Source organism: Syngnathus scovelli, chromosome 8 (assembly GCF_024217435.2).
Source record: "Syngnathus scovelli strain Florida chromosome 8, RoL_Ssco_1.2, whole genome shotgun sequence".
NCBI classification, from domain to species: domain Eukaryota; kingdom Metazoa; phylum Chordata; class Actinopteri; order Syngnathiformes; family Syngnathidae; genus Syngnathus; species Syngnathus scovelli.
In genome coordinates this window covers 16,303,132-16,330,815 of record NC_090854.1, presented here as the reverse complement: position 1 = coordinate 16,330,815, position 27,684 = coordinate 16,303,132, and the positions used below count along the sequence as shown (strand labels likewise).

General features: G+C 44.3%; 3 protein-coding genes across 9 annotated transcripts in view; 2 read left to right on the top strand and 1 right to left on the bottom strand.

The window, feature by feature from the left end:
* LOC125973472 (phospholipid-transporting ATPase IH) overlaps positions 1 to 5,861 on the top strand; it is a 48,495-nt gene extending 42,634 nt beyond the window's left edge. For 2 of the 4 annotated variants that reach the window (XM_049727646.1, XM_049727647.2), the window contains 14 exons: positions 70 to 162; positions 243 to 368; positions 1,054 to 1,275; positions 1,357 to 1,449; positions 1,537 to 1,615; positions 1,981 to 2,053; positions 2,121 to 2,233; positions 2,416 to 2,505; positions 2,883 to 2,942; positions 3,311 to 3,376; positions 3,645 to 3,754; positions 4,040 to 4,149; positions 4,217 to 4,320; positions 4,472 to 5,861. In XM_049727646.1, coding sequence (XP_049583603.1) covers positions 70 to 162; positions 243 to 368; positions 1,054 to 1,275; positions 1,357 to 1,449; positions 1,537 to 1,615; positions 1,981 to 2,053; positions 2,121 to 2,233; positions 2,416 to 2,505; positions 2,883 to 2,942; positions 3,311 to 3,376; positions 3,645 to 3,754; positions 4,040 to 4,149; positions 4,217 to 4,320; positions 4,472 to 4,551 — 1,419 coding nt within the window. In that variant the 3' untranslated portion in view covers positions 4,552 to 5,861. The remainder of the gene's footprint in view (positions 1 to 69; positions 163 to 242; positions 369 to 1,053; positions 1,276 to 1,356; positions 1,450 to 1,536; positions 1,616 to 1,980; positions 2,054 to 2,120; positions 2,234 to 2,415; positions 2,506 to 2,882; positions 2,943 to 3,310; positions 3,377 to 3,644; positions 3,755 to 4,039; positions 4,150 to 4,216; positions 4,321 to 4,471) is intronic. The other 2 variants (XM_049727652.2, XM_049727651.2) reach the window with 1 other exon arrangement.
* Positions 5,862 to 19,409: 13,548 nt separating this feature from the next.
* On the top strand, positions 19,410 to 21,658 carry phf11 (PHD finger protein 11). Of its 2 annotated transcripts, none has more exons than XM_049728403.2 (6): positions 19,410 to 20,120; positions 20,288 to 20,364; positions 20,450 to 20,540; positions 20,733 to 20,867; positions 20,943 to 21,014; positions 21,357 to 21,658. In XM_049728403.2, exons 1-6 carry the CDS (start codon positions 19,811 to 19,813, stop codon positions 21,431 to 21,433), a joined length of 762 nt encoding a protein of 253 aa, XP_049584360.1. In that variant the 5' UTR covers positions 19,410 to 19,810; the 3' UTR covers positions 21,434 to 21,658. The 2 variants fall into 2 exon arrangements, with proteins under 2 accessions (XP_049584360.1, XP_049584359.1); XM_049728402.2 differs by having other exon boundaries at positions 19,413 to 20,165.
* Positions 21,659 to 21,777: 119 nt separating this feature from the next.
* LOC125973850 (RCC1 and BTB domain-containing protein 1) lies at positions 21,778 to 27,625 on the bottom strand. 3 transcript variants are annotated; one of them, XM_049728398.1, is made up of 12 exons: positions 27,457 to 27,625; positions 26,549 to 26,772; positions 25,662 to 25,812; positions 25,420 to 25,586; positions 24,884 to 25,042; positions 24,702 to 24,809; positions 24,218 to 24,360; positions 23,520 to 23,710; positions 23,019 to 23,145; positions 22,452 to 22,603; positions 22,242 to 22,372; positions 21,778 to 22,163 (listed from the first exon to the last, which is right to left on the bottom strand). In XM_049728398.1, the coding sequence occupies exons 2-12, from the start codon at positions 26,672 to 26,674 to the stop codon at positions 22,023 to 22,025; spliced, it is 1,596 nt and encodes a 531-aa protein (XP_049584355.1). In that variant the 5' UTR covers positions 26,675 to 26,772; positions 27,457 to 27,625; the 3' UTR covers positions 21,778 to 22,022. The 3 variants fall into 3 exon arrangements, 2 of the variants coding, with proteins under 2 accessions (XP_049584355.1, XP_068507731.1); XM_068651630.1 differs by lacking the exons at positions 26,549 to 26,772; positions 27,457 to 27,625 and adding an exon at positions 26,162 to 26,180; XR_007483305.1 differs by lacking the exons at positions 21,778 to 22,163; positions 23,019 to 23,145.
* Between the last annotated feature and the right edge of the window lie 59 nt (positions 27,626 to 27,684).

The window sequence follows — 27,684 nt, the reverse complement described above, 5'->3', positions numbered from 1 at the left end:
CTGTCAACACGTGCATGAGTTTATTCTTTGCTTGAGTGTTTGACATCTTTATTTCACAATCTTCACCAGGAGTGTCAAAAAAAGCTGGAGCACAAGCTTGGCTTGGATTCCTATTTGCTTAAGCCTGTGCAGAGAATAACTAAATACCAACTGCTGTTAAAGGTAACATGTCTATTAGCCTCAAACTAGATTTGTTGTGGTAAAAATGTGGGAGGTGATTTTTATTTTTTTTCTTCCTGCAGGAAATGTTGAAGTACAGTAAAGGCTGTGAGGGTACAGACGACCTGCAAGAAGCTCTGACATCAATTTTGGGCATACTTAAGGCTGTCAATGACTCCATGCACCTCATCGCCATTACAGGATATGAAGTGAGACAAAGACCAATAAAGAGCAAGGATAAAAAATGAAAAATAAATGGCATGCTGCAACTTACAAGATAATTGGAGCAAGGAACATGCAGAAAAAAATCTCTTCCTTGGAAGAACCCAAAATGAAGACTGCCCTTCACTGTTGTTCGACGTCTTCTTTGTGCTTGACTCTGCTTTGTTGGTTTTCCACTTTAATCGTTTACGTCGAGTACTTTATTTTGAAAGTCGCTAGTATTTGTTGAAATGCATTTAATCTGTTAAATATTTAACAAAACAATTGCCAATATATTTTACATCGTTTAAATAGAGATAATAAATTTTCATATTTTATCTTATTTTAGTATAAATATTATTTTCAGTATCGTGATTATGTAAATGAGTCAGAAATTAATTTACATTTACATTATTGCAAAATTGTTTTGGTAATAATGTGATGTCAGAGGGAAGGTATTTGTTGGAGCCACTAAGTGGGCACCAACTGTTAATTCCCAAAGAGGAAATAGTGAGAATGTTTTTTATTGACGTTAGGCCAGGAAATATCAATAATTGAGACATCACACCCTACGGCGGAAACATCCGAATTTATTTTCCTAAGCACACCATGCTGAATTAAACTGACTCGCTTGATGGAAACGTGGCTTTAGAAGACTCAAATGAAATTCCCATTCTGTCTTTCCGTTACCAGGGCAACCTAAGTGAGTTGGGCAAGCTGCTGATGCAGGGCTCCTTCAGCGTGTGGACGGAACACAAGAAAGGCCACGCCAAGGTCAAGGACCTAGCCCGCTTCAAGCCCATGCAAAGACACATCTTCCTGCACGAGAAGGCCCTGCTCTTCTGTAAGCGGAGGGAGGAGAGCGGGGAGGGTTACGAGAAGGCTCCTTCCTACAGCTTCAAGCAGTCACTCAGCGTGAGCACCTCTCGATTTCTGGATGCAGTCGCTTTTGGATTTGCTTGATTTGGAATTTCTCGTGGTTGCTTGTCTTGACAGATGAACGTTGTGGGGATTACTGAAAGTGCGAAGGGAGATAACAAGAAGTTTGAAATCTGGTGTAACTCCAGAGAAGAAGTCTACATTGTGCAGGCATGATACATTTGCTGACATCCTAAGAACTAACAAAACGGACAAATGTACACAATTTTCAAGCTTTTGTTGCTTTTGAAATGTCAGGCACCGACAGCTGAAGTGAAAACAACCTGGGTGAAGGAGATCAGGAAAGTTTTGACAACTCAACTGGAAGCATGCAGAGGTGAATGGAGCGTTCAGTGATTATAACCTTGGGAATTTTCTTGGAAATGTTTCTCCCATTGTGTGTTACCTGCGAAGTAAAACGCTGATGTGAATTGTCCTCAAGTTACGACGGACTTCTGTGAACCAGATTTCTACATAACTAATCGATGCTAAAAAGAAAAAAAGTAAATATTTATATGAAAAGTATGCTGTTGTCCGAATAGCAGCGTCCGAATAGCAGCAGCCGAATAAATACGGGTCTATTGTACCCTCTGCCATCTTAATGACAATTGACTTAAAATTTCTAATTCCCACGGCACCCCTGATGATCCCCCATGGCACACTAGTCGCTACAAGAAATGTTAATTCTTCAATTTTGTTCAGAAGCAAGTCAGCAGAGGGCGCCAGATCAAGCTACGCAAGGCCCCCCAGTGGCAGGAGGAGCAGAGAATCAAAGGTATATTGTTTTTTGAGCTTGATGAAAAGGGATGTTCTCCAGGCCTAAATTCTTGACTTCTCCTCAGCGGCAGTCCGTTCAAGATGGGCCAGAGAAGTTTGAAGAAAGGAGACGAGAGGAAAGCAGAGCACTGCGGCTTCAATGCTAATTCCACTCCTTCGCCAAAGTCAGCAGGAAAAGGTGACCGACCTTTTGGGACTGTTTCTTGCATGCTAATTGCACTTTTATTTCCACTGTCTTTGTCTCATTCTTGTCTTCCCCTCACCTTTCCTCCCTTTGAGTGTCTTTTGACTTACCTTGCGTCTTTCCTCTATTTTTGTATTGTCTGCCTGTTCCTCTTGCATTCCCCTCTGGGTCGGAAGAGAGAGCCACAAGTCCTACCTCAGACCGAAGCGCCGCGGCTAAAAAGCGCTTTACTTTACAGGGCTTCAGTAACCTCAAAGCTCAGAAAGGTAACTGCAGCTCATGTCAGAACATCACACCTATCAAGCTTGACAATTTATTTACAAGTCGTGCAAGTTATGTTAAGGAGTTGTGCAAAATACTTTTACGCCTAATTAAGTCGACAGAGGGCGCCAGATCCGAGAGGTTGAAGGGCAACCCATACCGACCTCTTTCTGGACTACCTTGTAAAATGACTAATATTTAGTCATCACCTTGGAAACAAATTATAAAATGTTTCTAGATACCCCCTGCAATAATAATTTACTGCATTTTACATTTTCCCCCACATATTTTAACAATAAATACCATACAAATCTTCAAGGCAAAATAATGAAAGACTTAGTTTATCATTGTGCCGTCCAACATTGCATGCTTACCTCCACAGAGCCGCCGAGCACAGATGATAAAAGTTTCACCTTGCCCATCACCATTCTGCTGTGTCCAGGTATCACATAGCAGCATTAGCAGCGTCGTTCAGTGTAGTTCTCTGTGCTTTTCCCGACGTAGATGTGACACGTTGATGGCAAAATAATATTAATTCTCCCTGAAAGACAATCTTGAGCATTCGGCTATCCTATATTGATTTACACGTGAGCTCTTCTCACCCAGTGTGTTGCGGAATAGTGGTTTAGATATAATCCCAATCGTGCCCAGTGACGTTCTTGGATGCTCCCATCTGTGCTTCACACTGTAACCAAATAGAGTAGGAAAAATTGCAGTCAATCATCACCTCACTTGTGCTTGCTTAGGTGCATCCCTACCTACCTGGTCTTTCTTGCTCTGACACACAAACTGTTTTTGGGACATTTTTAGGATCCCCGACCAGCCCGGATCACAAGACTAAGCGGCAGAGTGACCCGACGCCGTTCGGCTTTAAAGGTACCCCTCCGGTTTTGGTGCATCCATCCACACACCTGCAAGGAGTGTCATTGACTGTTTTCTCAGATGCTGGTGGATGATGTCACTTTGTTAAACATTGCACAGCACCACCTTTCATCTTCTCTGTTGGTGTAGTCATTGGCTTAAATAAGTAACACTGCTGCACATTGTTGGATTAGGTTCTTTCTTTTTTATGTCAATCTAACTGCAGGTCACACTTTTCTTGAACCACACGCCCTGCGTTCTGCTTCCTCTTCTCTACCCACAGGCTGGAACAAGTCTTCTCTCTCGATGGGTGCGTCAGAAGAGCAGGACGGCTACTCCAGCGGGGAGGATCCTCTCAACTCTGACCCAGAGGACGAGAGCCCCAAGAAGCTGGTGAGACTTGATCATACCTAGTCTTCTTTAGGGCTGGTTAGCATGTCCGTCTCACAGTGGGCGGGCGGGCGGGCAGGTGGATGATCTTCATTAAAGAACAGAAAAAGGGACAATAGAATACTGTTTATTAGGTTGATGTTACAAGTCAACCCCAAAATCTTCCTTGAAATATGTTCTGTGTAGCCCACCTAGTCGAAAGACAGTGTTGTGATTCATGCTTCGTTTGTGGAAAATGAGTTAAAGAGTAAAAATCGCAACTTTTGATGTGTATATCTTTGCAAACAGTGCACTGGTAAATACACGGCGACGGGCGACTACGAGGGTTCCACCCAAGAGCTAGCGGTGAAAAGCGGCGACGTAGTGGAGTTACTGAAGGAGGGGGAGAATGGACAGTGGTGAGTCACACTTGCCATCTTCAAGTGTCCATCCGATTCACACATAATGCTCATCTGGATGTTGCAGGTTAGTACGTAACCTGAACACCTCCACAGAGGGCTGGATGGCCACTGCAAATTTGGTTACCCTCATTGCAAAGTCCAAGTCGTGCCAGTCACTCACCAGCTCAGGTACTCGAGTAACTCAACACAGATGGACAGAAAGGGTGGAAACGTACCGCCTGCAATACAGTAAAAATCTGTGAATAATGATATATGAATGAATCCTTTAAATTTCACATCCTCCAATCAATCACTCTTCTCTGTGGGTGTGTCGAAACAGAAGGCAGCGGATCAGGACACCTCAGCACATCATCCAGTTGCAGCGAAACCTGCACGCCTTTCACGGACATCAAATCCTGAGCTGGCCAGAACCTCCCTCATGTGTACCCACGCCACTCCCTCTCTCCTGAAATGTCTTGTGGCTGTAGTGTCCGTATGTGTTACCATTGATAGCTACCATTAAAACCAGCATCTTTTCACTCATCCACATACAAGCATCCTGCACCCTAAACTGGAAGAACATTATTTTAATGGCGTACAGTATTACTGTATGGAACGGTGATGGTATAGATGTAACGGGTTAGCGGGACTGATCTCAGTTAATGCATCTATTGATGGAAGTGGGCCAGCAGGACTGATCTCAGTTAATGCATCTAATGGTGGAAGTGGACCACCCCGATTACATCACACATGAATTACTGTAAAATCCAGTGAAAAGCACCTGTCTTTTGCAAAAAACAAAAATCTAAAACCAAGGAGGCTTTAATAAGCAATGAAAATGTTAAACATTGTTTAAATGTTTACTCGTACAATGGCCAGTACCAAGGGTTTGTAAAAATCACAGATTTTTAGCACATTTTTTACAGTGTTTTACATACAGTAATTAAGTATGACATTTGAAAGCAATTACAGAGTTAAGAGATTTAAAAGCAATGTCAAGAAAAAAAAATAGCGTGCTAAAATTGCTTAAGTGCGTGAGCAAGATTTGAAAAGCATCGTTTAAAACCTGGATTTATAAGCATTTACACTTTATTGGTATAGTTTGAAACTATATTCATTCGTATGATTCACCCTGATAATAAAAGATAACATATCTGGGGGGATTTATTATACACAAGAGAAAAAAAAGTAACTTTTTAAGGGTGTTTGTGGGGTATTAAGCATGGGTGTGTTATTCATAGGATTTTTACAGTAATTCCACTGCAAGAGCACATTTTAAAGTGACAATTACAAACAGCTTATTTTGCTGCTGTATTACATATTTATTTGTAAGAAATGCAACAAAAACACAAATGTTGCTTTACTCACTATCTTCTAATATCTTATTTTTGTACTATATTTGTCCTTCTCTGTCATTAGAATATTTTTCCATCTGTGTATTTCATGTACACTAAAATCTACAAAAGTGTCATAATCAGAGGTGACTTGTATAGCGCTAACTTATTCCCTTCATGCTCTGAATGTAGATATTGTTTATTAATGCCTGTCACAAGATGTTTATTATTGGAGCTGCTATACTGTACATTATTTATCGTGATGTCACTGCCCTGTGACTTTTTAAAAATATATATGTATAAAAAGAAAACTTGATGATTATAAACTCGTGTTTTGTTGTTTTTGTGAATATGTTTCAAAATAAAAATAATAAATCAGACTGTGTAAATAAATTAGTTCATGCGGCCCTCGTGGTATCTCTCCCTCACAGTTGTGAGGTTCAGTGTTCAAATCTGGCTGGACTGATGCCTGACTGACTCCTCCCACATTCCTAAAACATTCATGTTATGTTGAATGCATTGGTTTGAAGTACTTTTTCATTTAAAGCATTTACTTAAGCCAAGTTGCTGTCAATTTTCCACATACACAGCTATCGAAATGAAACCTCTCATATTGCAAGGCGGCTAATCAACGTGGCCACGTTGGAAGGGGTGCGATTCCCATTAAAGGCAATCAACCATACATTGCGAGCAAGCAAGTTAGCAGCAGGGGGGGGCCCCATTTCAACCCCTTACACTGAGTGCCAAGCAGGGAAGAAATGAGTACCGTTGTTAGAGTCACCGGTATGACTCGGCCGGGGGTTGAACCCCCGACCTCCCAATCTCAGGGCGGGCACTCTCCTCTTAGGCCACTGAGCTGGTAATTACTGACACTCTAACTCAAGGCCACAGAGCTGCAATTGGATTGCTGGTTTGAAATGTACTTTTAATATTATTGTTTTTAATAAACATTTATGTTAAAACTTGTCTGGTGTTTTATTCCTTGTTTTAATATTCGCCAATTAAAACATAAATATCAGACATTTGGTTAACTGCTTTATATGACAATGTGTATACTGCAATTTCACATTAGATTGCTGGTTTGAAATGTACTTTTATTATTATTTTAATAAACATTAAAAACCTGTTAAAACTTGTCTGGTGTTTTATTCCTTGTTTTTATTTTTTTGTGCATGAAAACAAAAATTTGACATTTGGTTAACTGCTTTATATGACAATATGTATACGTGTTTTACATTGTGTAAAATGTTTTGGTGTCCCCCAATATAAAGAGCAAGTAGTCAAATACACATTCTTGCATAAAGTTATTAGGTACACCCGACAATGGTAATGTAGCTTTTGCACGACGTCATTTTCTTCTGGCAACCAGCTTCAATGGGCATTGCTGACACCTACTGGTTGAAGTCATCAACTTTCTAGAACAGCGAACTGCGCATGCGCCGCGGCGTTTTCGGACCAACTCGCTATTTTTTTGAGTCAGAAATAACAATAACGGTTGGAACAAATCACTGCTGCTTTGGTGTCTGCCGGAGCGACTCGCCATATGCTGACCGGGATCATATGAGGGGAATTTTCTTCATATCTTTCCCAAAGCCGTGGAAGAACCGAGAGAAATGCTTTCGCTGGGTAAAAGCTTGTAAACGCTCATATATTGATCATAATTGTATTATTTATTCATATAAAGGCCGTTCTATTCCATGGGATGAGCACGAAGCTTCCGTAGTCTAGTGGTTAATGCTCTGGGATCTCACTCAGGCGACACGAGTTCGAATCTCAGTGTGGCCTGTAAACTTTTATCAAAGTAAATTTGCAACACATTGCTCGTGTGATACCCCATATAACCATACAGCTCCTTTAAGCTTCGGGTTAGGCTTAGTGCTAGGGTTAGAGCTGAGGCTAGGCTTAGGGTTAGAGCTAGGTTTAGGCTTAGGGTGAGAGCCAGGTTTTGAACTAGGGTTAGAACTGGAGCTAGGGTTAGAGCTAGGGTTAGAGCTGGAGCTAGGGTTAGAGCTAGGGTTAGAGCTAGGGTTAGAGCTGGAGCTAGGGTTAGAGCCAGGTTTAGACCTGGAGCTAGGGTTAGAGCTAAGGTTAGAGGTTAGTGATAGAGCTAGGGTTAGAGCTAGTGTTAGAGCTAGGGTTAGAGCTAGGGTTAGAGGTACGGTTAGGGTCAGAGCTGGGGTTAGAGCTAGGGTAAGTGTTAGGGTTAGAGCTAGGGTTAGGATTCAGAGCTAGGGTTAGCGTTAGGGATAGTGCTGGAGCTAGGGTTACAGCTAGGTTTAGAACCAGGAGCTAGGGTTAGAGCTAAGGTTAGAGGTTAGTGTTAGAGCTAGGGTTAGAGCTAGGGTTAGGATTCAGAGCTAGAGTTAGGGTTAGCGTTAGGGATAGAGCCAGGGTTACAGGTTAGAGCTAGGTTTAGAGGTAAGGGTTAGAGGTAGGGTTAGAGCTAGGGTTAACGTTAGGGATAGAGCCAGGGTTACAGGCAAGGGTTAGAGCTAGGTTTAGAGGTAAGGGTTAGAGCTAGGGTTAGGATTCAGAGCTAGGATTAGAGCTAGGGTTAGCATTTGGGATAGAGCCAGGGTTACAGATTAGAGCTAGGTTTAGAGGTATGGGTTAGAAGTAGGGTTAGAGGTAGGGTTAGAGCTAGGGTTAGTGTTAGGGTTAGAGCTAGGGTTAGGATTCAGAGCTAGGGTTAGCGTTAGGGATAGAGCTGGAGCTAGGGTTACAGCTAGGTTTAGACCTGGAGCTAGGGTTAGAGCTAAGGTTAGAGGTTAGTGTTAGAGCGAGGGTTAGAGCTAGGGTTAGGATTCAGAGCTAGAGTTAGAGCTAGGGTTAGTGTTAGGGATAGAGCCAGGGTTACAGGTTAGAGCTAGGTTTAGAGGTAAGGGTTAGAGCTAGGGTTAGAGCTAGGGTTAGAGCTAGGGTTAACGTTAGGGATAGAGCCAGGGTTACAGGCAAGGGTTAGAGCTAGGTTTAGAGGTAAGGGTTAGAACTAGGGTTAGAGCTAGGGTTAGAGGTAGGGTTAGAGCTAGGGTTACAGCTAGTGTTAGGGCTAGGGCCAGAGTTAGGGTTAGTGAATAGGGTTAGTCGGTAGGGTTAGGGCTAGGGTTAGAGCTAGGGTTAGAGCTAGGGTTAGAATTAGGGTTAGGGTTAGAGCTAGGATTAGAGCTAGGGTTAGAGCTAGGGCCAGAGTTAGGGTTAGTGAATAGGGTTAGTGGGTAGGGTTAGGGCTAGGGTTAGAGCTATGGTTAGAGGTAGGGTTAGAGCTAGGGTTAGAGCAAGGGTTAGAGATAGGGTTAGAGCTAGAGTTAGGGTTAGAGCTAGGGTTAGGGTTAGGGTTAGAGCTAGGGTTGACCTAGGGTTAGGGTTAGAGCTAGGGTTGGAGCTAGGGTTAGAGCTAGGGTTAGAGTTAGAGCTAGGGTTGAGCTAGGGTTAGAGCTAGGTTTGGAGCTAGGGTTAGAGCTAGGGTTAGGGTTAGAGCTAAGGTTGAGCTAGGGTTAGGGTTAGAGCTAGGGTTGGAGCTAGGGTTAGAGCTAGGGTTAGAGCTAGGGTTGTAGCTAGGGTTAGAGCTAGGGTTAGGGTTAGAGCTAGTTAGAGCTAGGGTTAGAGCTAGGGTTGGAGCTAGGGTTAGAGCTAGGGTTAGGGTTAGAGCTAGGGTTGAGCTAGGGTTAGGGTTAGAGCTAGGGTTGAGCTAGGGTTAGGGTTAGAGCTAGGGTTGGAGCTAGGGTTAGAGCTAGGGTTAGGGTTAGAGCTAGGGTTGGAGCTAGGGTTAGAGGTAGGGTTAGAGCTAGGGTTAGGGTTAGAGCTAGGGTTGAGCTAGGGTTAGAGCTAGGGTTAGAGCTAGGGTTAGGGTTAGAGCTAGGGTTGGAGCTAGGGTTAGAGCTAGGGTTAGAGCTAGGGTTGGAGCTAGGGTTAGAGCTAGGGTTAGATCTAGGGTTAGGGTTAGGGTTAGGGTTAGAGCTAGGGTTGACCTAGGGTTAGAGCTAGGGTTGGAGCTAGGGTTAGAGCTAGGGTTAGGGTTAGAGCTAGGGTTGAGCTAGGGTTAGGGTTAGGGTTAGAGCTAGGGTTAGAGCTAGGGTTAGGGTTAGAGCTAGGGTTAGGGTTAGAGCTAGGGTTAGAGCTAGGGTTAGAGCTAGGGTTAGGGTTAGGGTTAGAGCTAGGGTTAGAGCTAGGGTTAGAGCTAGGGTTAGAGCTAGGGTTAGGGTTAGAGCTAGGGTTAGGGTTAGGGTTAGAGCTAGGGTTAGAGCTAGGGTTAGAGCTAGGGTTAGATCTAGGGTTAGGGTTAGGGTTAGGGTTAGAGCTAGGGTTGACCTAGGGTTAGGGTTAGAGCTAGGGTTGGAGCTAGGGTTAGAGCTAGGGTTAGGGTTAGAGCTAGGGTTAGGGTTAGGGTTAGAGCTAGGGTTAGAGCTAGGGTTAGGGTTAGAGCTAGGGTTAGGGTTAGAGCTAGGGTTAGAGCTAGGGTTAGAGCTAGGGTTAGGGTTAGGGTTAGAGCTAGGGTTAGAGCTAGGGTTAGGGTTAGAGCTAGGGTTGAGCTAGGGTTAGGGTTAGGGTTAGAGCTAGGGTTAGAGCTAGGGTTAGGGTTAGAGCTAGGGTTAGGGTTAGAGCTAGGGTTAGAGCTAGGGTTAGGGTTAGGGTTAGAGCTAGGGTTAGAGCTAGGGTTAGAGCTAGGGTTAGGGTTAGAGCTAGGGTTAGAGCTAGGGTTAGAGCTAGGGTTAGGGTTAGGGTTAGAGCTAGGGTTAGAGCTAGGGTTAGAGCTAGGGTTAGAGCTAGGGTTAGGGTTAGAGCTAGGGTTAGGGTTAGGGTTAGAGCTAGGGTTAGAGCTAGGGTTAGAGCTAGGGTTAGATCTAGGGTTAGGGTTAGGGTTAGGGTTAGAGCTAGGGTTGACCTAGGGTTAGGGTTAGAGCTAGGGTTGGAGCTAGGGTTAGAGCTAGGGTTAGGGTTAGAGCTAGGGTTAGGGTTAGGGTTAGAGCTAGGGTTAGAGCTAGGGTTAGGGTTAGAGCTAGGGTTAGGGTTAGAGCTAGGGTTAGAGCTAGGGTTAGAGCTAGGGTTAGGGTTAGGGTTAGAGCTAGGGTTAGAGCTAGGGTTAGGGTTAGAGCTAGGGTTAGAGCTAGGGTTAGAGCTAGGGTTAGGGTTAGAGCTAGGGTTAGGGTTAGAGCTAGGGTTAGAGCTAGGGTTAGGGTTAGAGCTAGGGTTGAGCTAGGGTTAGGGTTAGAGGTAGTGGTGATGTGTGTGGTGTGTGTGTGGTGTTTTTGTGGTGTGTTCGTGTGTTGTTTGTTGTGTGTGATGTGTGTGTGTGTGGTGTGTGTGTGGTGTGTGTGTGTGATGTGTGTGTGGTGTGTGTGTGGTGTGTGTGTGGTGTTTGTTGTGTGTGTGGTGTGTGTGTTGTGTTTGTGGTGTGTGTTTGTGTGGTTTGTGTTGTGTGTGTGTGTTGTGTGTATGTTGTGTTTGTGTGTTGTGTGGGTGTTGTGTGGTGTGTGATGTATGTGGTGTGTATGTAGTGTGTGTGTGGTGTTTTTGTGGTGTGTTTGTGTGTTGTTTGTGGTGTGTTTGTGTGGTGTGTGTGTTGTGTGTGTGGTGTGTTTGTGTGTGTTGTGTGGTGTGTGTGTGATGTGTGTGGTGTGTGATGTGTGTGTTGTGTGATGTGTATGTTGTGTGTGTGGTGTGTTTGTGGTGTGTGTGTGGTGTTTTTGTGGTGTGTTCGCGTGTTGTTTGTTGTGTGTGATGTGTGTGTGATGTGTGTGTGTGGTTTGTGTGGTGTGTGTGGTGTGTGTGTGGTCTGTGTGTGGTGTTTGTGGTGTGTGTGTGGTGTGTGTGGTGTGTTTGTGGTGTGTGTTTGTGTGGTTTGTGTTGTGTGTGTGGTGTGTGTGTGTTGTGTGAGTGTTGTGTGGGTGTTGTTTAGGTGTTGTGTGGGTGTTGTGTGGTGTGTGATGTATGTGGTGTGTATGTAGTGTGTGTGTGGTGTTTTTGTGGTGTGTTTGTGTGTTGTTTGTGGTGTGTTTGTGTGGTGTGTGTGTTGTGTGTGTGTGGTGTGTTTGTGGGTGTTGTGTGGGTGTTGTGTGGTGTGTGTGTGATGTGTGTGGTGTGTGATGTGTGTGGTGTGTGATGTGTGTTGTGTGTGTGATGTGTGTGGTGTGTGATGTGTGTTGTGTGTGTGTGATGTGTGTTTGTTGTGTGGTGTGTGTGATGTGGTGTTTGTGTGTTGTGTGGGTGTTGTGTGTGTGGGTGTGGTGTGTGTTTGTTGTATGGTGTGTGTGTGATGTGTGTGGTGTGTGATGTGTGTTGTGTGTGTGATGTGTGTGGTGTGTGATGTGTGTTGTGTGTGTGTGTTGTGTGGTGTGTGTTTGTTGTGTGGTGTGTGTGTGATGTGTGTTGTGTGTGTTGTGTGTTGTGTGTGATGTGTGTTGTGTGGGAGTGGTGTGGGTGTGGTGTCTGTGTGATGTGTGTGGTGTGTGTGGTGGGCGTGTGTGTTGTGTTTGTGTGTTGTGTGGGTGTTGTGTGTGTTGTGTGTGTGGTGTTTGTGTGTGTTGTGTGTGTGTGTGGGGTGTTTGTGTGTTGTGTGGGTGTTGTGTGGGTGTTGTTTGGGTGTTTTCTTTGTGTAGTAAAAAACTTGTTTGTGTAGTTTGTTTGTGTAGTTTAACTACAAACATTTTTTTTTAATTTTTTTAAAATGTTTGTAGTTTCTTTTTAACTACACAAAAAACTACGAATTTTTTTTTTGAATTTTCTTTGTGTAGTTTAACTACACAAATAAACTACACAAACATTTTTTGTGTAGTTTAACTACAAACATTTTTTTTTGGTAGTTTCTTAGTGTAGTTAAAACATTTTAAAAAAGTTCGTAGTTTGTGTAGTTTATTTTGTGTAGTTAAACTACACAAAGAAAATTAAAAAAAATTCGTAGTTTTTTGTGTAGTTAAAAACAAACTACAAACATTTTAAAAAAATTAAAAAAAAATGTGTAGTTAAACTACACAAAAAAAGTTTGTGTAGTTTCTTTGTGTAGTTAACAAACACACACCACAAACACACTACACACACAACACACACACCACACACACCACACACACACCACACACACACCACACACACCACACACACACATCACACACAACAAACAACACACGAACACACCACAAAAACACCACACACATCACCACTAGCTCTAACCCTAACCCTAGCTGCAACCCTAGCTCTAACCCTAACCCTAACCCTGGCTCAACCCTAGCTCTAACCCTAACCCTAACCCTAGCTCCAACCCTAGCTCTAACCCTAACCCTAACCCTAACCCTAACCCTGGCTCAACCCTAGCTCTAACCCTAACCCTAGCTCTAACCCTAGCTCCAACCCTAGCTCTAAACCTAACCCTAACCCTAGCTCAACCCTAGCTCTAACCCTAACCCTAGCTCTAACCCTAGCTCTAACCCTAACCCTAGCTCAACCCTAGTTCTAACCCTAGCTCTAACCCTAACCCTAGCTCAACCCTAGTTCTAACCCTAACCCTAGCTCTAACCCTAGCTCTAACCCTAGCTCAAACCCTAACCCTAACCCTAACCCTAGCTCTAACCCTAACCCTAGCTCTAACCCTAGCTCTAACCCTAGCTCTAACCCTAACCCTAGCTCTAACCCTAGCTCCAAACCTAGCTCTAACCCTAGCTCAACCCTAACCCTAGCTCAACCCTAACCCTAGCTGCAACCCTAGCTCTAACCCTAACCCTAACCCTAGCTGTAACCCTAGCTCCAACCCTAGCTCTAACCCTAACCCTAACCCTAGCTCTAACCCTAGCTCTAACCCTAACCCTAGCTCAACCCTAGCTCTAACCCTAACCCTAGCTCTAACCCTAGCTCTAACCCTAACCCTAGCTCAACCCTAGCTCTAACCCTAACCCTAGCTCTAACCCTAGCTCCAAACCTAGCTCTAACCCTAACCCTAGCTCAACCCTAACCCTAACCCTAGCCCTAACCCTAGCTCAACCCTAGCTCTAACCCTAACCCTAGCTCTAACCCTAGCTCCAACCCTAGCTCTAACCCTAACCCTAACCCTAGCTCTAACCCTAGCTCTAACCCTAACCCTAGCTCAACCCTAGCTCTAACCCTAACCCTAGCTCTAACCCTAGCTCTAACCCTAACCCTAGCTCAACCCTAGCTCTAACCCTAACCCTAGCTCTAACCCTAGCTCCAAACCTAGCTCTAACCCTAACCCTAGCTCAACCCTAACCCTAACCCTAGCCCTAACCCTAGCTCAACCCTAGCTCTAACCCTAACCCTAGCTCTAACCCTAGCTCCAACCCTAGCTCTAAACCTAACCCTAACCCTAGCTCAACCCTAGCTCTAACCCTAACCCTAGCTCTAACCCTAGCTCTAACCCTAACCCTAGCTCAACCCTAGTTCTAACCCTAGCTCTAACCCTAGCTCTAACCCTAGCTCAAACCCTAACCCTAACCCTAACCCTAGCTCTAACCCTAGCTCTAACCCTAACCCTAGCTCTAACCCTAGCTCTAACCCTAACCCTAACCCTAGCTCTAACCCTAGCTCTAACCCTAGCTCTAACCCTAACCCTAGCTCTAACCCTAGCTCCAAACCTAGCTCTAACCCTAGCTCTAACCCTAGCTCAACCCTAACCCTAGCTACAACCCTAGCTCTAACCCTAACCCTAACCCTAGCTCTAACCCTAGCTCCAACCCTAGCTCTAACCCTAACCCTAGCTCTAACCCTAGCTCAACCCTAGCTCTAACCCTAACCCTAGCTCTAACCCTAGCTCTAACCCTAACCCTAGCTCAACCCTAGCTCTAACCCTAACCCTAGCTCTAACCCTAGCTCCAAACCTAGCTCTAACCCTAACCCTAGCTCTAACCCTAGCTCAACCCTAACCCTAGCTCAACCCTAACCCTAACCCTAGCCCTAACCCTAGCTCAACCCTAGCTCTAACCCTAACCCTGCCTCAACCCTAGCTCTAACCCTAACCCTAGCTCTAACCCTAGCTCTAACCCTAGCTCCAACCCTAGCTCTAACCCTAGCTCTAACCCTAGCTCCAACCCTAGCTCTAACCCTAACCCTAACCCTAGCTCTAACCCTAACCCTAGCTCAACCCTAGCTCTAACCCTAACCCTAGCTCTAACCCTAGCTCTAACCCTAGCTCTAACCCTAGCTCAACCCTAGCTCTAACCCTAGCTCTAACCCTAGCTCTAACCCTAGCTCTAACCCTAGCTCAACCCTAGCTCTAACCCTAACCCTAGCTCTAACCCTAGCTCTAACCCTAGCTCTAACCCTAACCCTAGCTCTAACCCTAGCTCTAACCCTAGTTCCAACCCTAGCTCTAACCCTAGCTCTAACACTAACTAGCTCTAACCCTAACCCTAGCCGTAACCCTAGGTCCAACCCTAGCTCTAACCCTAACCCTAACTCTAACCCTAGCTGCAACCCTAACTCTAACCCTAACCCTAGCTCTAACCCTAGCTCTAACCCTAACCCTAGCTCAACCCTAGCTCTAACCCTAACCCTAGCTCTAACCCTAACTCTAACCCTAGCTGCAACCCTAGCTCTAACCCTAACCCTAACCCTAGCTCAACCCTAGCTCTAACCCTAACCCTAGCTCTAACCCTAGCTCTAACCCTAGCTCTAACCCTAGCTCTAACCCTAGCTCTAACCCTAGCTCAACCCTAGCTCTAACCCTAACCCTAGCTCTAACCCTAGCTCTAACCCTAGCTCTAACCTTAACCCTAGCTCTAACCCTAGCTCTAACCCTAGCTCCAACCCTAGCTCTAACCCTAGCTCTAACACTAACTAGCTCTAACCCTAACCCTAGCCGTAACCCTAGCTCCAACCCTAGCTCTAACCCTAACCCTAACTCTAACCCTAGCTGCAACCCTAACTCTAACCCTAACCCTAACCCTAGCTCTAACCCTAGCTCTAACCCTAACCCTAGCTCAACCCTAACCCTAACCCTAACCCTAGCTCTAACCCTAGCTCTAACCCTAGCTCTAACCCTAACCCTACTTCTAACCCTAGCTCTAACCCTAGCTCCAACCCTAGCTCTAACCCTAGCTCCAACCCTAGCTCTAACCCTAACCCTAGTTCTAACCCTAGCTCTAACCCTAGCTCCAACCCTAGCTCTAAACCTAACCCTAACCCTAGGTCAACCCTAGCTCTAACCCTAGCTCTAACCCTAGCTCTAACCCTAACCCTAGCTCAACACTAGCTCTAACCCTAACCCTAGCTCTAACCCTAGCTCTAACCCTAGCTCCAACGCTAGCTCTAACCCTAGCTCAACCCTAGCTCTAACCCTAGCTCTAACCCTAACCCTAGCTCCAACCCTAGCTCTAACCCTAACCCTAGCTCAACCCTAGCTCTAACCCTAACCCTAGCTCTAACCCTAGCTCTAACCCTAGCTCCAACCCTAGCTCTAACCCTAGCTCTAACCCTAGCTCCAACCCTAGGTCTAACACTAACCCTAGCTCTAACCCTAACCCTAGCTCCAACCCTAACCCTAGCTCAACCCTAGCTCCAACCCTAGCTCTAACCCTAGCTCCAACCCTAGGTCTAACCCTAACCCTAGCTCAACCCTAGCTCTAACCCTAACCCTAGCTCTAACCCTAGCTCTAACCCTAGCTCCAACCCTAGCTCTAACCCTAGCTCTAACACTAACTAGCTCTAACCCTAACCCTAGCTCTAACCCTAGCTACAACCCTAGCTCTAACCCTAGCTCTAACCCTAGCTCTAACACTAGCTCTAACCCTAGCTCCAACCCTAGCTCTAACCCTAACCCTAGCTCTAACCCTAGCTCCAACCCTAGCTCTAACCCTAACCCTAGCTCAACCCTAGCTCTAACCCTAACCCTAGCTCTAACCCTACCTCTAACCCTAGCTCCAACCCTAGCTCTAACCCTAGCTCAACCCTAGCTCTAACCCTAACCTTAACCCTAGCTCTAACCCTAGCTCTAACCCTAGTTCTAACACTATCTCTAACCCTAGCTCTAACTGTAGCTCCAACCCTAGCTCTAACCCTAACCCTACTCTAACCCTAACCCTAGCTCTAACCCTAGCTCCAACCCTAGCCCTAACCCTAATTCTAACACTAGCTCTAACCCTAGCTCTAACCCTACCTCTAACCCTAGCTCCAACCCTAGCTCTAACCCTAGCTCAACCCTAGCTCTAACCCTAACCTTAACCCTAGCTCTAACCCAAGCTCTAACCCTAGTTCTAACACTATCTCTAACCCTAGCTCTAACTGTAGCTCCAACCCTAGCTCTAACCCTAACCCTACTCTAACCCTAACCCTAGCTCTAACCCTAGCTCTAACCCTAGCTCCAACCCTAGCCCTAACCCTAATTCTAACACTAGCTCTAACCCTAGCTCTAACCCTAGCCCTAACTCTGGCCCTAGCTCTAACCCTAGCTCTAACCATAGCTCTAACCCTAGCTCTAACCCTACCTCTAACCATAGCTCTAACCCTAGCCCTAACCCTACCCATTAACCCTATTCACTAATCCTAACTCTGGCCCTAGCTCTAACCCTAGCTCTAACCCTAGCTCTAACCCTACCTCTAACCATAGCTCTAACCCTAGCCCTAACCCTACCCACTAACCCTATTCACTAACCCTAAATCTGGCCCTAGCTCTAACCCTAGCTCTAATCCTAGCTCTGACCCTAACCCTAATTCTAACCCTAGCTCTAACCCTAGCTCTAACCCTAGCCCTAACCCTACCGACTAACCCTATTCACTAACCCTAACTCTGGCCCTAGCCCTAACACTAGCTGTAACCCTAGCTCTAACCCTACCTCTAACCCTAGTTCTAACCTTAGCGCTAACCCTTACCTTAATGCTAGCTCTAACCTGTAACCCTGGCTCTATCCCAAATGCTAACCCTAGCTCTAATCCTAGCTCTGAATCCTAACCCTAGCTCTAACCCTTACCTCTAAACCTAGCTCTAACCCTTGCCTGTAACCCTGGCTCTATCCCTAACGTTAACCCTAGCTCTAACCCTAGCTCTAACCCTACCTCTAACCCTTACCTCTAAACCTAGCTCTAACCTGTAACCCTGGCTCTATCCCTAACGCTAACCCTAGCTCTAACTCTAGCTCTGAATCCTAACCCTAGCTCTAACCCTAGCTCTAACACTAACCTCTAACCTTAGCTCTAACCCTAGCTCCTGGTCTAAACCTAGCTGTAACCCTAGCTCCAGCTCTATCCCTAACGCTAACCCTAGCTCTGAATCCTAACCCTAGCTCTAACCCTAACACTTACCCTAGCTCTAACCCCAGCTCTGACCCTAACCGTACCTCTAACCCTAGCTCTAACCCTAGCTCTAACACTAGCTCTAACCCTAGCTCTATCACTAACCTCTAACCTTAGCTCTAACCCTAGCTCCAGGTCTAAACCTGGCTCTAACCCTAGCTCCAGCTCTAACCCTAACTCTAACCCTAGCTCCAGCTCTAACCCTAGCTCTAACCCTAGCTCCAGTTCTAACCCTAGTTCAAAACCTGGCTCTCACCCTAAGCCTAAACCTAGCTCTAACCCTAGCACTAAGCCTAACCCGAAGCTTAAAGGAGCTGTATGGTTATATGGGGTATCACACGAGCAATGTGTTGCAAATTTACTTTGATAAAAGTTTACAGGCCACACTGAGATTCGAACTCGTGTCGCCTGAGTGAGATCCCAGAGCATTAACCACTAGACTACGGAAGCTTCGTGCACATCCCATGGAATAGAACGGCCTTTATATGAATAAATAATACAATTATGATAAATATATGAGCGTTTACAAGCTTTTACCCAGCGAAAGCATTTCTCTCGGTTCTTCCACGGCTTTGGGAAAGATATGAAGAAAATTCCCCTCATATGATCCCGGTCAGCATATGGCGAGTCGCTCCGGCAGACACCAAAGCAGCAGTGATTTGTTCCAACCGTTATTGTTATTTCTGACTCAAAAAAATAGCGAGTTGGTCCGAAAACGCCGCGGCGCATGCGCAGTTCGCTGTTCTAGAAAGTTGATGACTTCAACCAGTAGGTGTCAGCAATGCCCATTGAAGCTGGTTGCCAGAAGAAAATGACGTCGTGCAAAAGCTACATTACCATTGTCGGGTGTACCTAATAACTTTATGCAAGAATGTGTATTTGACTACTTGCTCTTTATATTGGGGGACACCAAAACATTTTACACAATGTAAGACACATATACATATTGTCATATAAAGCATTTAACCAAATGTCAAATTTTTGTTTTCATGCACAAAAAAATAAAAACAAGGAATAAAACACCAGACAAGTTTTAACAGGTTTCTAATGTTTATTAAAATAATAATAAAAGTACATTTCAAACCAGCAATCTAATGTGAAATTGCAGTATATACATACACATTGTCATATAAAGCAGTTAACCAAATGTCTGATATTTATGTTTTAATTGACGAATATAAAAACAAGGAATAAAACACCAGACAAGTTTTAACATAAATGTTTACCAAAAACAATAATAATAAAAGTACATTTCAAACCAGCAATCCAATGTAAAATTGCAGCTACGTGGCCTTATTTATGTTTTAATTGGCGAATATAAAAACAAGGAATAAAACACCAGACAAGTTTTAACATAAATGTTTATTAAAAACAATAATATTAAAAGTACATTTCAAACCAACAATCCAATGTAAAATTGCAGCTATGTGGCCTTGAGTTAGAGTGTCAGTAATTACCAGCTCAGTGGCCTAAGAGGAGAGTGCCCGCCCTGAGATTGGGAGGTCGGGGGTTCAACCCCCGGCCGAGTCATACCGGTGACTCTAACAACGGTACTCATTTCTTCCCTGCTTGGCACTCAGTGTAAGGGGTTGAAATGGGGCCTCCCTGCTGCTCACGATCTTTTAATTTATAAAATCAAGATTAGCCAAAGAGAAGCATAATCTCCCCGTTTTTGCATCACGGCGCATCCCTTCATGCAATCAAGTTAGCCGTTAGCTTGGAGAAAACGTGCATCAAAGAAGTGCTGTTTCACTGAGTGCTTCTTTCTTTCAATCGTAAATCGACATTCTGACTTGCATAGTTCACGCCAGGAGGGAGACGCACACGTTCACTGACTGATCCGTTGATGCACGGGAAGGAAGGCAGTTGACCCGTTGACTCGTTCACGAACGGGAAAGTCAGGATTCGTTCCCTCCAGGATCACTTTTTGCGATGAACTGGAAATGCAAATCACTCACACATTCGTTCACTCACAGATTCGTTCGTTGGCGAGCGGGAAATGCAATTCGTGACTCGTTCGTGAACGGGAAGTGACGTCATTTTCTTCTTCGTTTTGTTTTACGGCGAGGTGGCACCAGCTTCCATGGGCATTACCGACACCTACTGGTTGAAGTCATATGAATTTACGAGCCAACACTTCAGTACACTCCTCCAGAAAAACAACAAACATGGCTGAGCCTGAGATCCGACCTGCTCCTAAAAAATTTAAAGCAGACGTGTGGAATTATTTTGGATTCTACAATGTTGACGGAGGAAATGAATTGGACAAAAGCTACGTTGTATGCAAGATTTGTCGCGCGAAAATAAAATACTTTGGCACAACGAATATGAGAAGTCACACAGCACGATTCCACCCTACAGAGGAGTTGGGAAAGCCGGCTGCTGCTTTTGCTACTCGCAGCCAGAAAGCAATTGAGGACGCTCTGAGTAAGCAGCCAAACACATCGCAAAAGGCCAAGCGAATTACGAAAGGTATCGCGGAATTCATTGCCGTGAGTTTGCAACCGTACTCGGTTGTAGAGAATCGGGGTTTTCTGCCAAGGTTGTTGCCCTCTTTTGCCTCCTGATGCCCTTTTTTTCCCCCCCCCCCACAGATGAAGAGCCCTCTCCAATTGTACGCCCCATAGACGAATCCGATTTAGATGAAAGTTTCAACTTAAAGCCGTGCCGAGTAAGTAGCATCATTTTCGTAGCAACCTCATTTAAAGATGACATCAATGTAACTCCGACATGTTCTAACGCAGCTGTTCCCTCAGGTTTCAGAACCTCCACGTGTACTCCAGCCTGAGACCCTCACTCAGATGGCATCTGCTAAAGCGGTAGAGGTGAAAACTGAGAATGCCCAAGGTAAAGATGCCATGATGTAGATCGGGGGTTGTCAGTTTTAGGTCACTCAGCCCTAATCTTAAAACCACTAACAAGTTGATGTGTACTTGTAAAATGTTCACCCCTCCCAAGATAAGGTCTTAATGTTACAATAAAAAGTTCGGATGATTTTTTAGTGTTGATGTAATTTTTTTGCAAAAAAATGTGTGACAGAGCTTGGCTTGGACCCTGCTATCTTCTGGGGACATTGCAACATGGCAGGATGTACAGAAGCCATCTTCAGTGATTTCTTAACAGACATGAAGGATGTCTTCCTGAGGATCCAGAACTGTCAGGCCAGTCAGGAAGGTGAGTGAGTGACACATCACGATGGGAGGGTGCAACTGTGGCATGGCAGATTATGAGATGTGATGCTGTCTGCAGATTTCAACGTGGCGTTGCAAGTTATGTTGTCTTCTGGCAAAATGACAGAGCTGCTGAGAAAACAGCAAAAAGGTATGACTACATACATTGAAGCGCTTAAATGTAACACCATTTTTTTGCCAAACGTAGTGGACCAAGGAAACAATCTGAAGTCATCTATCATGGTTTACATGAAGTCTTGTTTTCTATTCGTTCAAAATGACAAAAATGGAATGAAAATGCTCTTCGTTTGTGATGCGATTGATTCAGATCAGGTAAAATGAATTTTTCTATAATATCACTTGATTTTCAGCACAACTTTACAGATTAGCAGGTAAAAATAGTTTTTTGAAGGAAGGCTTTTAATGTAGTGTTTATGCCTTTTTTACATAATGTATGTCATTCATCTAAATGTCACTTTTGTGGTTTTAATAGAGTTGGAGCAGAAACAAGTGGCAGTGCAAAAGTCAGTGGCAGCGATGCAGGAAGTCATGTCTTTGCTGAGCAGATGATCGCCACTGAACTACATCACCGACAGCCGCCTAGAAAGCGTTTGGTCTCGCTTGAAAACTAATCCTGCAAACGTTTTTAGACTCTTCAGAAAAACAGACTGGTTTGTGAAAAAATGCGTTTCTCCATTCTTATACGGTTAGCCACAGAATTAGCTTCTCTGCGTTAAGTTCTGAAAAATACCATCATTTAAGGTTGTTTGAAATAAAGAATTATTTTGCAATAAATATTGTTTGTATTAACTTTACCCGTGATGGGAATCCACTGCAGTTATTCAGCTGGGAATTCATGATTAGTAGAGAATCCTAGTTAAAGAAGTAAGATTGTCAAGTCAATGAACTCAGGCTTTTGATACGCTCAAAAAAATCAAATGTTTTGAGCATTTATTTGCAGGGCACTATAGGATATATGCTTTCCGAGTAAGTGCTACTGATAAAAACATTTGGATCCGTCCACAAGTGCAAATGGTCAATGGAAAGGGGAAAAAAAAGTAGAAAAAGTGCTTAAAGTTCCTTGGTCAGTTGAATACCACAAGTCTTTCAAGTAGAAAAAAAAAATGGACTAAATGTCCCTGAACGCATCATTTCTAGGTCAGTTCTTGAAAGCGCCGCAACGGCTGGCGCGACGTATGAAATCCTTGAGTAAATTACCGTCGATTTGACAGAAGGCATCCGTCTGCGTCACTCGAGTCAGATGGTTGACGCAAAACTTGAAGCAGAACTCCTCCAGATCCTGCTTAACAACAATTGAAGGATTACTTACAATGCCATGATGAACTTGTTTTTTTCTTGCGGGTGGGCAAAGGCGGACCTCGGCGTCGTATTGCACGGCGGCCGACAGCAGCGTGAAGGCGTTCTCCACCGTGATGCCACTCTTGATGATGTGCTGGCACAGACGCTTCAGACGATTCTCGCAGTAGGACGTGGCCAAGTCCAGAAGTCCTGCGCAGGGAAAAATTCAGTTCAGAAAGGACACAGAGCCAGACGAAGACAGTTTCCCATCCGCGATTTAGGGTCTGACCGATGGCGTCCTCTGGCGGCAGCTCCACATTATCGGTGTAGAGGAATTCTAAGAAGGAGCGATACACTGGGAAGGAAAACTGGTCGATTTCAATCACTTCCTTCATGTCTTCATTCCAGTGCGACTGGAACATGGTGCGGAAGTGTTCACACCTAAACCAGACCACATATGGGGATCACACGATGGTTAATTTTCAAGTCAAATGCAACCTTACTGTCGGACCTCGTGTGATTTGAGTTAAAAAAAAAAAAAAATCTACAATTTGGCTAAGACACCCTGGAAACTGAGACTGACCAAGCACAGCACAGAAAGGTTTTGCACTTATTTTTGCTTTGGTTGAGCTACGAGTCTGTCATTTACGGTTTCCGTAGACCATAAAGAATGCATTATCTTACCAAAATATATAAATAATCTCACAGTTCTTTTATTTCAGACAGCAGTTTTGTAGTTGCTATTTGTCTGCACGATTTGCTTTGACAGGCCACATAGTCCATTTTTGTCTGCTCTTAATTTTGCTTTTTTTTCGTTTCTTCTAATATTTAATGTATACCATGAAGTGAGTCTGACCTGATCTTGAGAACTGCTTTGTGGACATAAATGTATTTGCCATCCACGCAGAACTTGAGATCGGACGTTTCTGGGTTGTCAAACTCCTTCTTGAGTGACTGAGCCACCGTCAGAAAGTCATCAAACTCTGAAAGGAGAATGGAACCCCTTGTTAATCCTATTCCAGTTCTTAGAATTGACTTGTTTCATAATGTACTTAACAGACACTACCATAACTGGTCTGATTTCATTGCCTTGGAACGCTTAAAAAGATTGATGTGAAATTTTATTTTTGTGAAAGCCTAACCTATAAGACTGATTTATTAATACCTAATACATTTTTTATTAATACTTTGTTAAATTTTTAATTATTAAAATTAATATTGTATTAAAATGCAATATTGAGGGAAGGAAACAATTTACAATTAGACCATTTTTCCAGTTTATAATTGGAAAAGCGCAGGGACCTCGTGGGTCTGGGTAGGGCAACATTTCCTTTTATCCGTTCCATCCACATCTTACCCATGGACAGAAGCCTCCACATCACCGAGGGTGTGGCAAAGCATGCAAAGACGTCGTCAGTGCAGGCAAAGTGCGTGAGGTGGGGCAATAGAATGGACTGCCCCCTGCATTGGCCCCACATGTACACCTGGCCGCTCTGCGTTTTGGCGGCTGACGTGTGCGTCGAGTGACAGGCCGCCACCTCCACGATCCTGGAGAGCAAACGAAACATGACACCGCAATCGATATAAATATATATTTTTGCATTCATTCTTGGAACATTTTGTCTTAAGCACTCTTTTTAAAAAAAGTACACTAGTGTCTTGAAACATGATCTTAATTTGTTCCTTGACCACATTTGAAACTCAAAACAATAAAATCATTTTTCCGTGTTGAAATAAATGGAAATGTTGTTAATCTGCTCCAGCATGCTAACAAAGAACTATTTGTTTTCTGTGTCTTACTGCAAGCAATTAATATTGAATGAATAAAATTGTGATCAAATCATTCAACTTGAACAAAACTAATTTGATATTTTCTGAGAACTGCCAATTCGATACACAATGTGGCTTCTGTTGGATAAGAGGATTATTAAAAATTGTAAGCTTTAATGACACCAATTTTTCAGGGGTCACGATAGATTATCTGGAAATCACACAACAAGCATGTACAAAGTGTCACAAAGCATTGCTGCAAGCAAAGCAAGAGTCGTGTCGGACCTTCCTTTCTCGCTCATAATCTGCACAGGGCTAAGGTGGTTGCTCCTGTTGCCCGTGCCCAGTTGCCCGTATGTGTTGGCGCCCCACGCGTAGAGGATGCCTTCATCCGTCAGCGCCAATGAATGTGCATACCCACACACCACCTAGAGTGCAAACAATTAGATATACACACTTCCACACCGCAACATATTAATTTGCCATTGACGTCAGGGATGCAAACTGTAGTTGTTTCAACAATTTGAACTGGAAATACTCCTCCACAATGACCAAAATTCACACTTTTTACAATTTTGGTATCAATCAGACAAAATCTCTTAATGCCGCCTGGAAATGGACTACGGTCAGCTTCTCTGGAGGCGCTTTTTGTGGGTCTACTTACAATTGACATGACTACTGAAGTGAAACTGGCCTCAGGAAATTGTGAGTTTTTGAGTGCGGGTGAGCTTGTTTATTTGGGCTAAGAACAATAAGTGTAATTACTCACCTGTTGCACACACAGACCCTGCAAACCGGTGACTCGACAAGGAGTCAGCTGGTTGCCGTTATTCCCCACTCCCAGCTGCCCGTTCCCATTGTAGCCCCAACTGAACACCTGTCCAAAGAGAAAAACAAGTCAAATCTGAGCAACGTTCCACCAGAGAGCGAAGAACAATGTTTTGTCCTTGCCTCGCCGTTGTCTACCACCGCCATGGACGAGGTCTGTCCACAGACGATGCCGACCACCGTCCTGTTTTGAAGGCAGCTGGAAACACGACGCGGGTGAGGCTGAGTGGCTGTAGAACCCGAACCCACCTGGCCGCAGTTATTGTAGCCCCATGCGTACACCTGACACGTGGGAAAAAGTCACATGATGAGGCGCAATTGAATATATAAAAAAAAAAAAAAATCTGCCTTCACAAAATCATTAATGCTCACTGTCGATCAAAACTACGGTATTTTTGATGGGTTACGGAGACCGTTATTAAGATTTACTGAATTTTCATGACCAAAGGGCGCACCGTACTAAGAGGCGCAGTCTCAGTTATGTGTGCCATTACTGTATTTAACACACACACATAGGGCGCAACGCATCATAGGGCGCATGCATGCCATGATTTACGGTAATAAAATAAAATAAAATAAATAAATAAATAAACGTCACGGAGGCAAGAAAGTGAGTTTGGTTGTACTTTATTCTACGCAGCTAGAAGTGAAGCACCTACCTCTCCAAATTCAGTGAGCGCCATGGAGTGGTGCGAGCCGCAGGCCACCTCGGTGACTTTCTTGTTGAGCAGGTTGGTTGTCACCAGCACTGGCGCTAGCCCTTGGTTAGTGGTCCCGTTCCCCAGCTGGCTGTAACCATTGTGTCCCCAGGCGAACAACTCGCCATCTGAAATTCCAAAAGATTCAGCAAAAAAACATCATACCAGTTGCAATATTGCGACAAATCGCAGGAGGACAATACCCTCGGTGGCCAGTAGCACGTGCGGACCGCTGCCGTAGCTCATGCTGATCACCTTCCTGCCGCTCAGGAAGTCCAGCTTCTTGGGGACAATGGTGCTCTGGCTGTCTCCAGTGCCCAGGCAGTTGCTGCAGTTGAGCCCAAACACATAGACCTGAAACGGGCAGAGCAAATAATCCAGGTTACGTGAGAAAACAGCCAGAGAGCTGGATTCATTGCCTACTGCTGCCAAACTTGTGTTATGACGCATCTCCGGACTGTTTGTGGGGGCGTCTCGTCAATCGTTTTTAATGTTTTTTTTAACTGTGCTTTTAAAGCTTTCTTTTTCTTTGATGCCATTTATGTTTGGTGTAAAGCACTTTGAATTACCTTGTTGTTGAAATGTGCTATACAAATAAACTTGCCTTGCCTATTGGAGTGTAAACAATATTGATATACGTGTTTAAGTTGCTGACCATGCTTGTAAGTAAAAATACTTGTATATTAATTAAAACAACTTTTACCTTTGAAATGAATGGAAAACCCACTTACTCCATTCCAGCTGAAAGAAACCACATGATTTTTTTGGGTTGTGTTTTTTTTTAAAAGCAAACGTGAAAAAGCCTTGTAAAATTTTATTAATACAATAATTAAATGAAATATTAAGAATTGAACAGTGTGTGCATCACAATATAACACGGCAATTTAATTTGTTGTGCACAAGGCAGTAAAAGACTGACGTGCTGATAATGACAACTAATACTTCGACTCAGTAAGATACTGTAGAGAATAAATATATGCCTATTAGCATTGTTATATTATCAGTGTTGCTCCACCTTTAGTGCTCAAATATCCATTTGCTTGAAGGGTTCTAAAACAGCGACTAGCGATGCTAACTATTAGTGTGTCACCTCATCGTCGCTGGTTATGAAGATGGCCTCATTGGCAGATGCTCCAAAAACAAATGCTTTCCACACGCCGGCCAGTTCCTGGGGTGCCATCAGACTGAAGAGGGGCCACTTTGCGACGTCCACCATTTTGTGTGTCGGTTACTCCGAGGTCAGTTTGTGGGGTGGAGTGCAACCATCAAACAGAAGCCAAAGGAGGGAGGTCCGGCAGGTGGAAAGTGGAGACACTGCAGACAGAAAGACGTGTCAATATTTTTACAATAAACAACCATGCGCAGATGAGTGAGAAAACAAACACGCCGACCATCAGCTATCGTGATTGGACCACAGACATGCAGATAAAATGTGGACAAGACTAAACAAACTGAGTCACCTCATTATTCTTTTATTGTTAGATTTAGAAATAAACTTTTTCTTTACTGAAAATGGCAGTGCTTTGGGAGGTCTGGAACAAATTAATGGCATTTTATTGTATTTCAATGAGGAACATGAATTAAATATAAAGCTAAATTTGTCAGATGTAGATTAGTTGGACAAAATGCATGCGGAATAATACAATTGAATAATTTGAGTGCAGAATAAGACAATTCGCAGACTCGAAAAAGGGACGCAGTTAGCAAATGCAGCTAAAGACAAGTTGTTTGCGTTTGGGATTAGAAAAACAATGATTCCCACGTCTCTGATACACACATCTTGTACATAAACGTGGCCGACAATTAGGTGGGCATTGTTACGAACGCACTATTCATCAAACCGGCTGACACCGCAAGAGAACACAAAAAAGGGGACGCCGACCAGCCAGGAGTTGCTGGATTTATCCGTTTCCAACGTGATGGCTAAGCTAGCTAGCTAGCTAGCTGATTTGCAGTCCACGAAATCACATAACCTTGTTTTTGGCGAGAAAAACTCACCTGTTGAAAATTTGCGCGAGGGCTCTCGGGAAGCGGGTTTAACTGTCGCCTTCACCATGGTACCCGAGGGTCCACTGTGGCCGTCGGTCGCTAATGTTTACAACGCCCCCCTCCGGAAGCTACCAACCATCAGTTAGACCGCAGCCGCCGAGCTCAACTGTGCTGGTGCTGACTTGGCTATTGTTTGCTGACGTCACGGTCACAATTGCAGGTAAAGTAATCGAGCAC

Bases quoted from the DNA above. Each gene is read 5' to 3' on its own strand.
- phf11 (XM_049728402.2), top strand. From the start codon at position 19,811: ATGAATTTACGAGCCAACACTTCAGTACACTCCTCCAGAAAAACAACA. The intron at 20,541-20,732 runs GTAAAGATGCCA...AATGTGTGACAG, and splicing joins GAAAACTGAGAATGCCCAAG to AGCTTGGCTTGGACCCTGCT. The intron at 20,868-20,942 runs GTGAGTGAGTGA...TGCTGTCTGCAG, and splicing joins CTGTCAGGCCAGTCAGGAAG to ATTTCAACGTGGCGTTGCAA.
- LOC125973850 (XM_049728398.1), bottom strand. From the start codon at position 26,674: ATGGTGGACGTCGCAAAGTGGCCCCTCTTCAGTCTGATGGCACCCCAG. The intron at 25,813-26,548 runs GTGACACACTAA...TGCCCGTTTCAG, and splicing joins TCATAACCAGCGACGATGAG to GTCTATGTGTTTGGGCTCAA. The intron at 24,810-24,883 runs GCAAGGACAAAA...CTCTTTGGACAG, and splicing joins CGGTGGTAGACAACGGCGAG to GTGTTCAGTTGGGGCTACAA.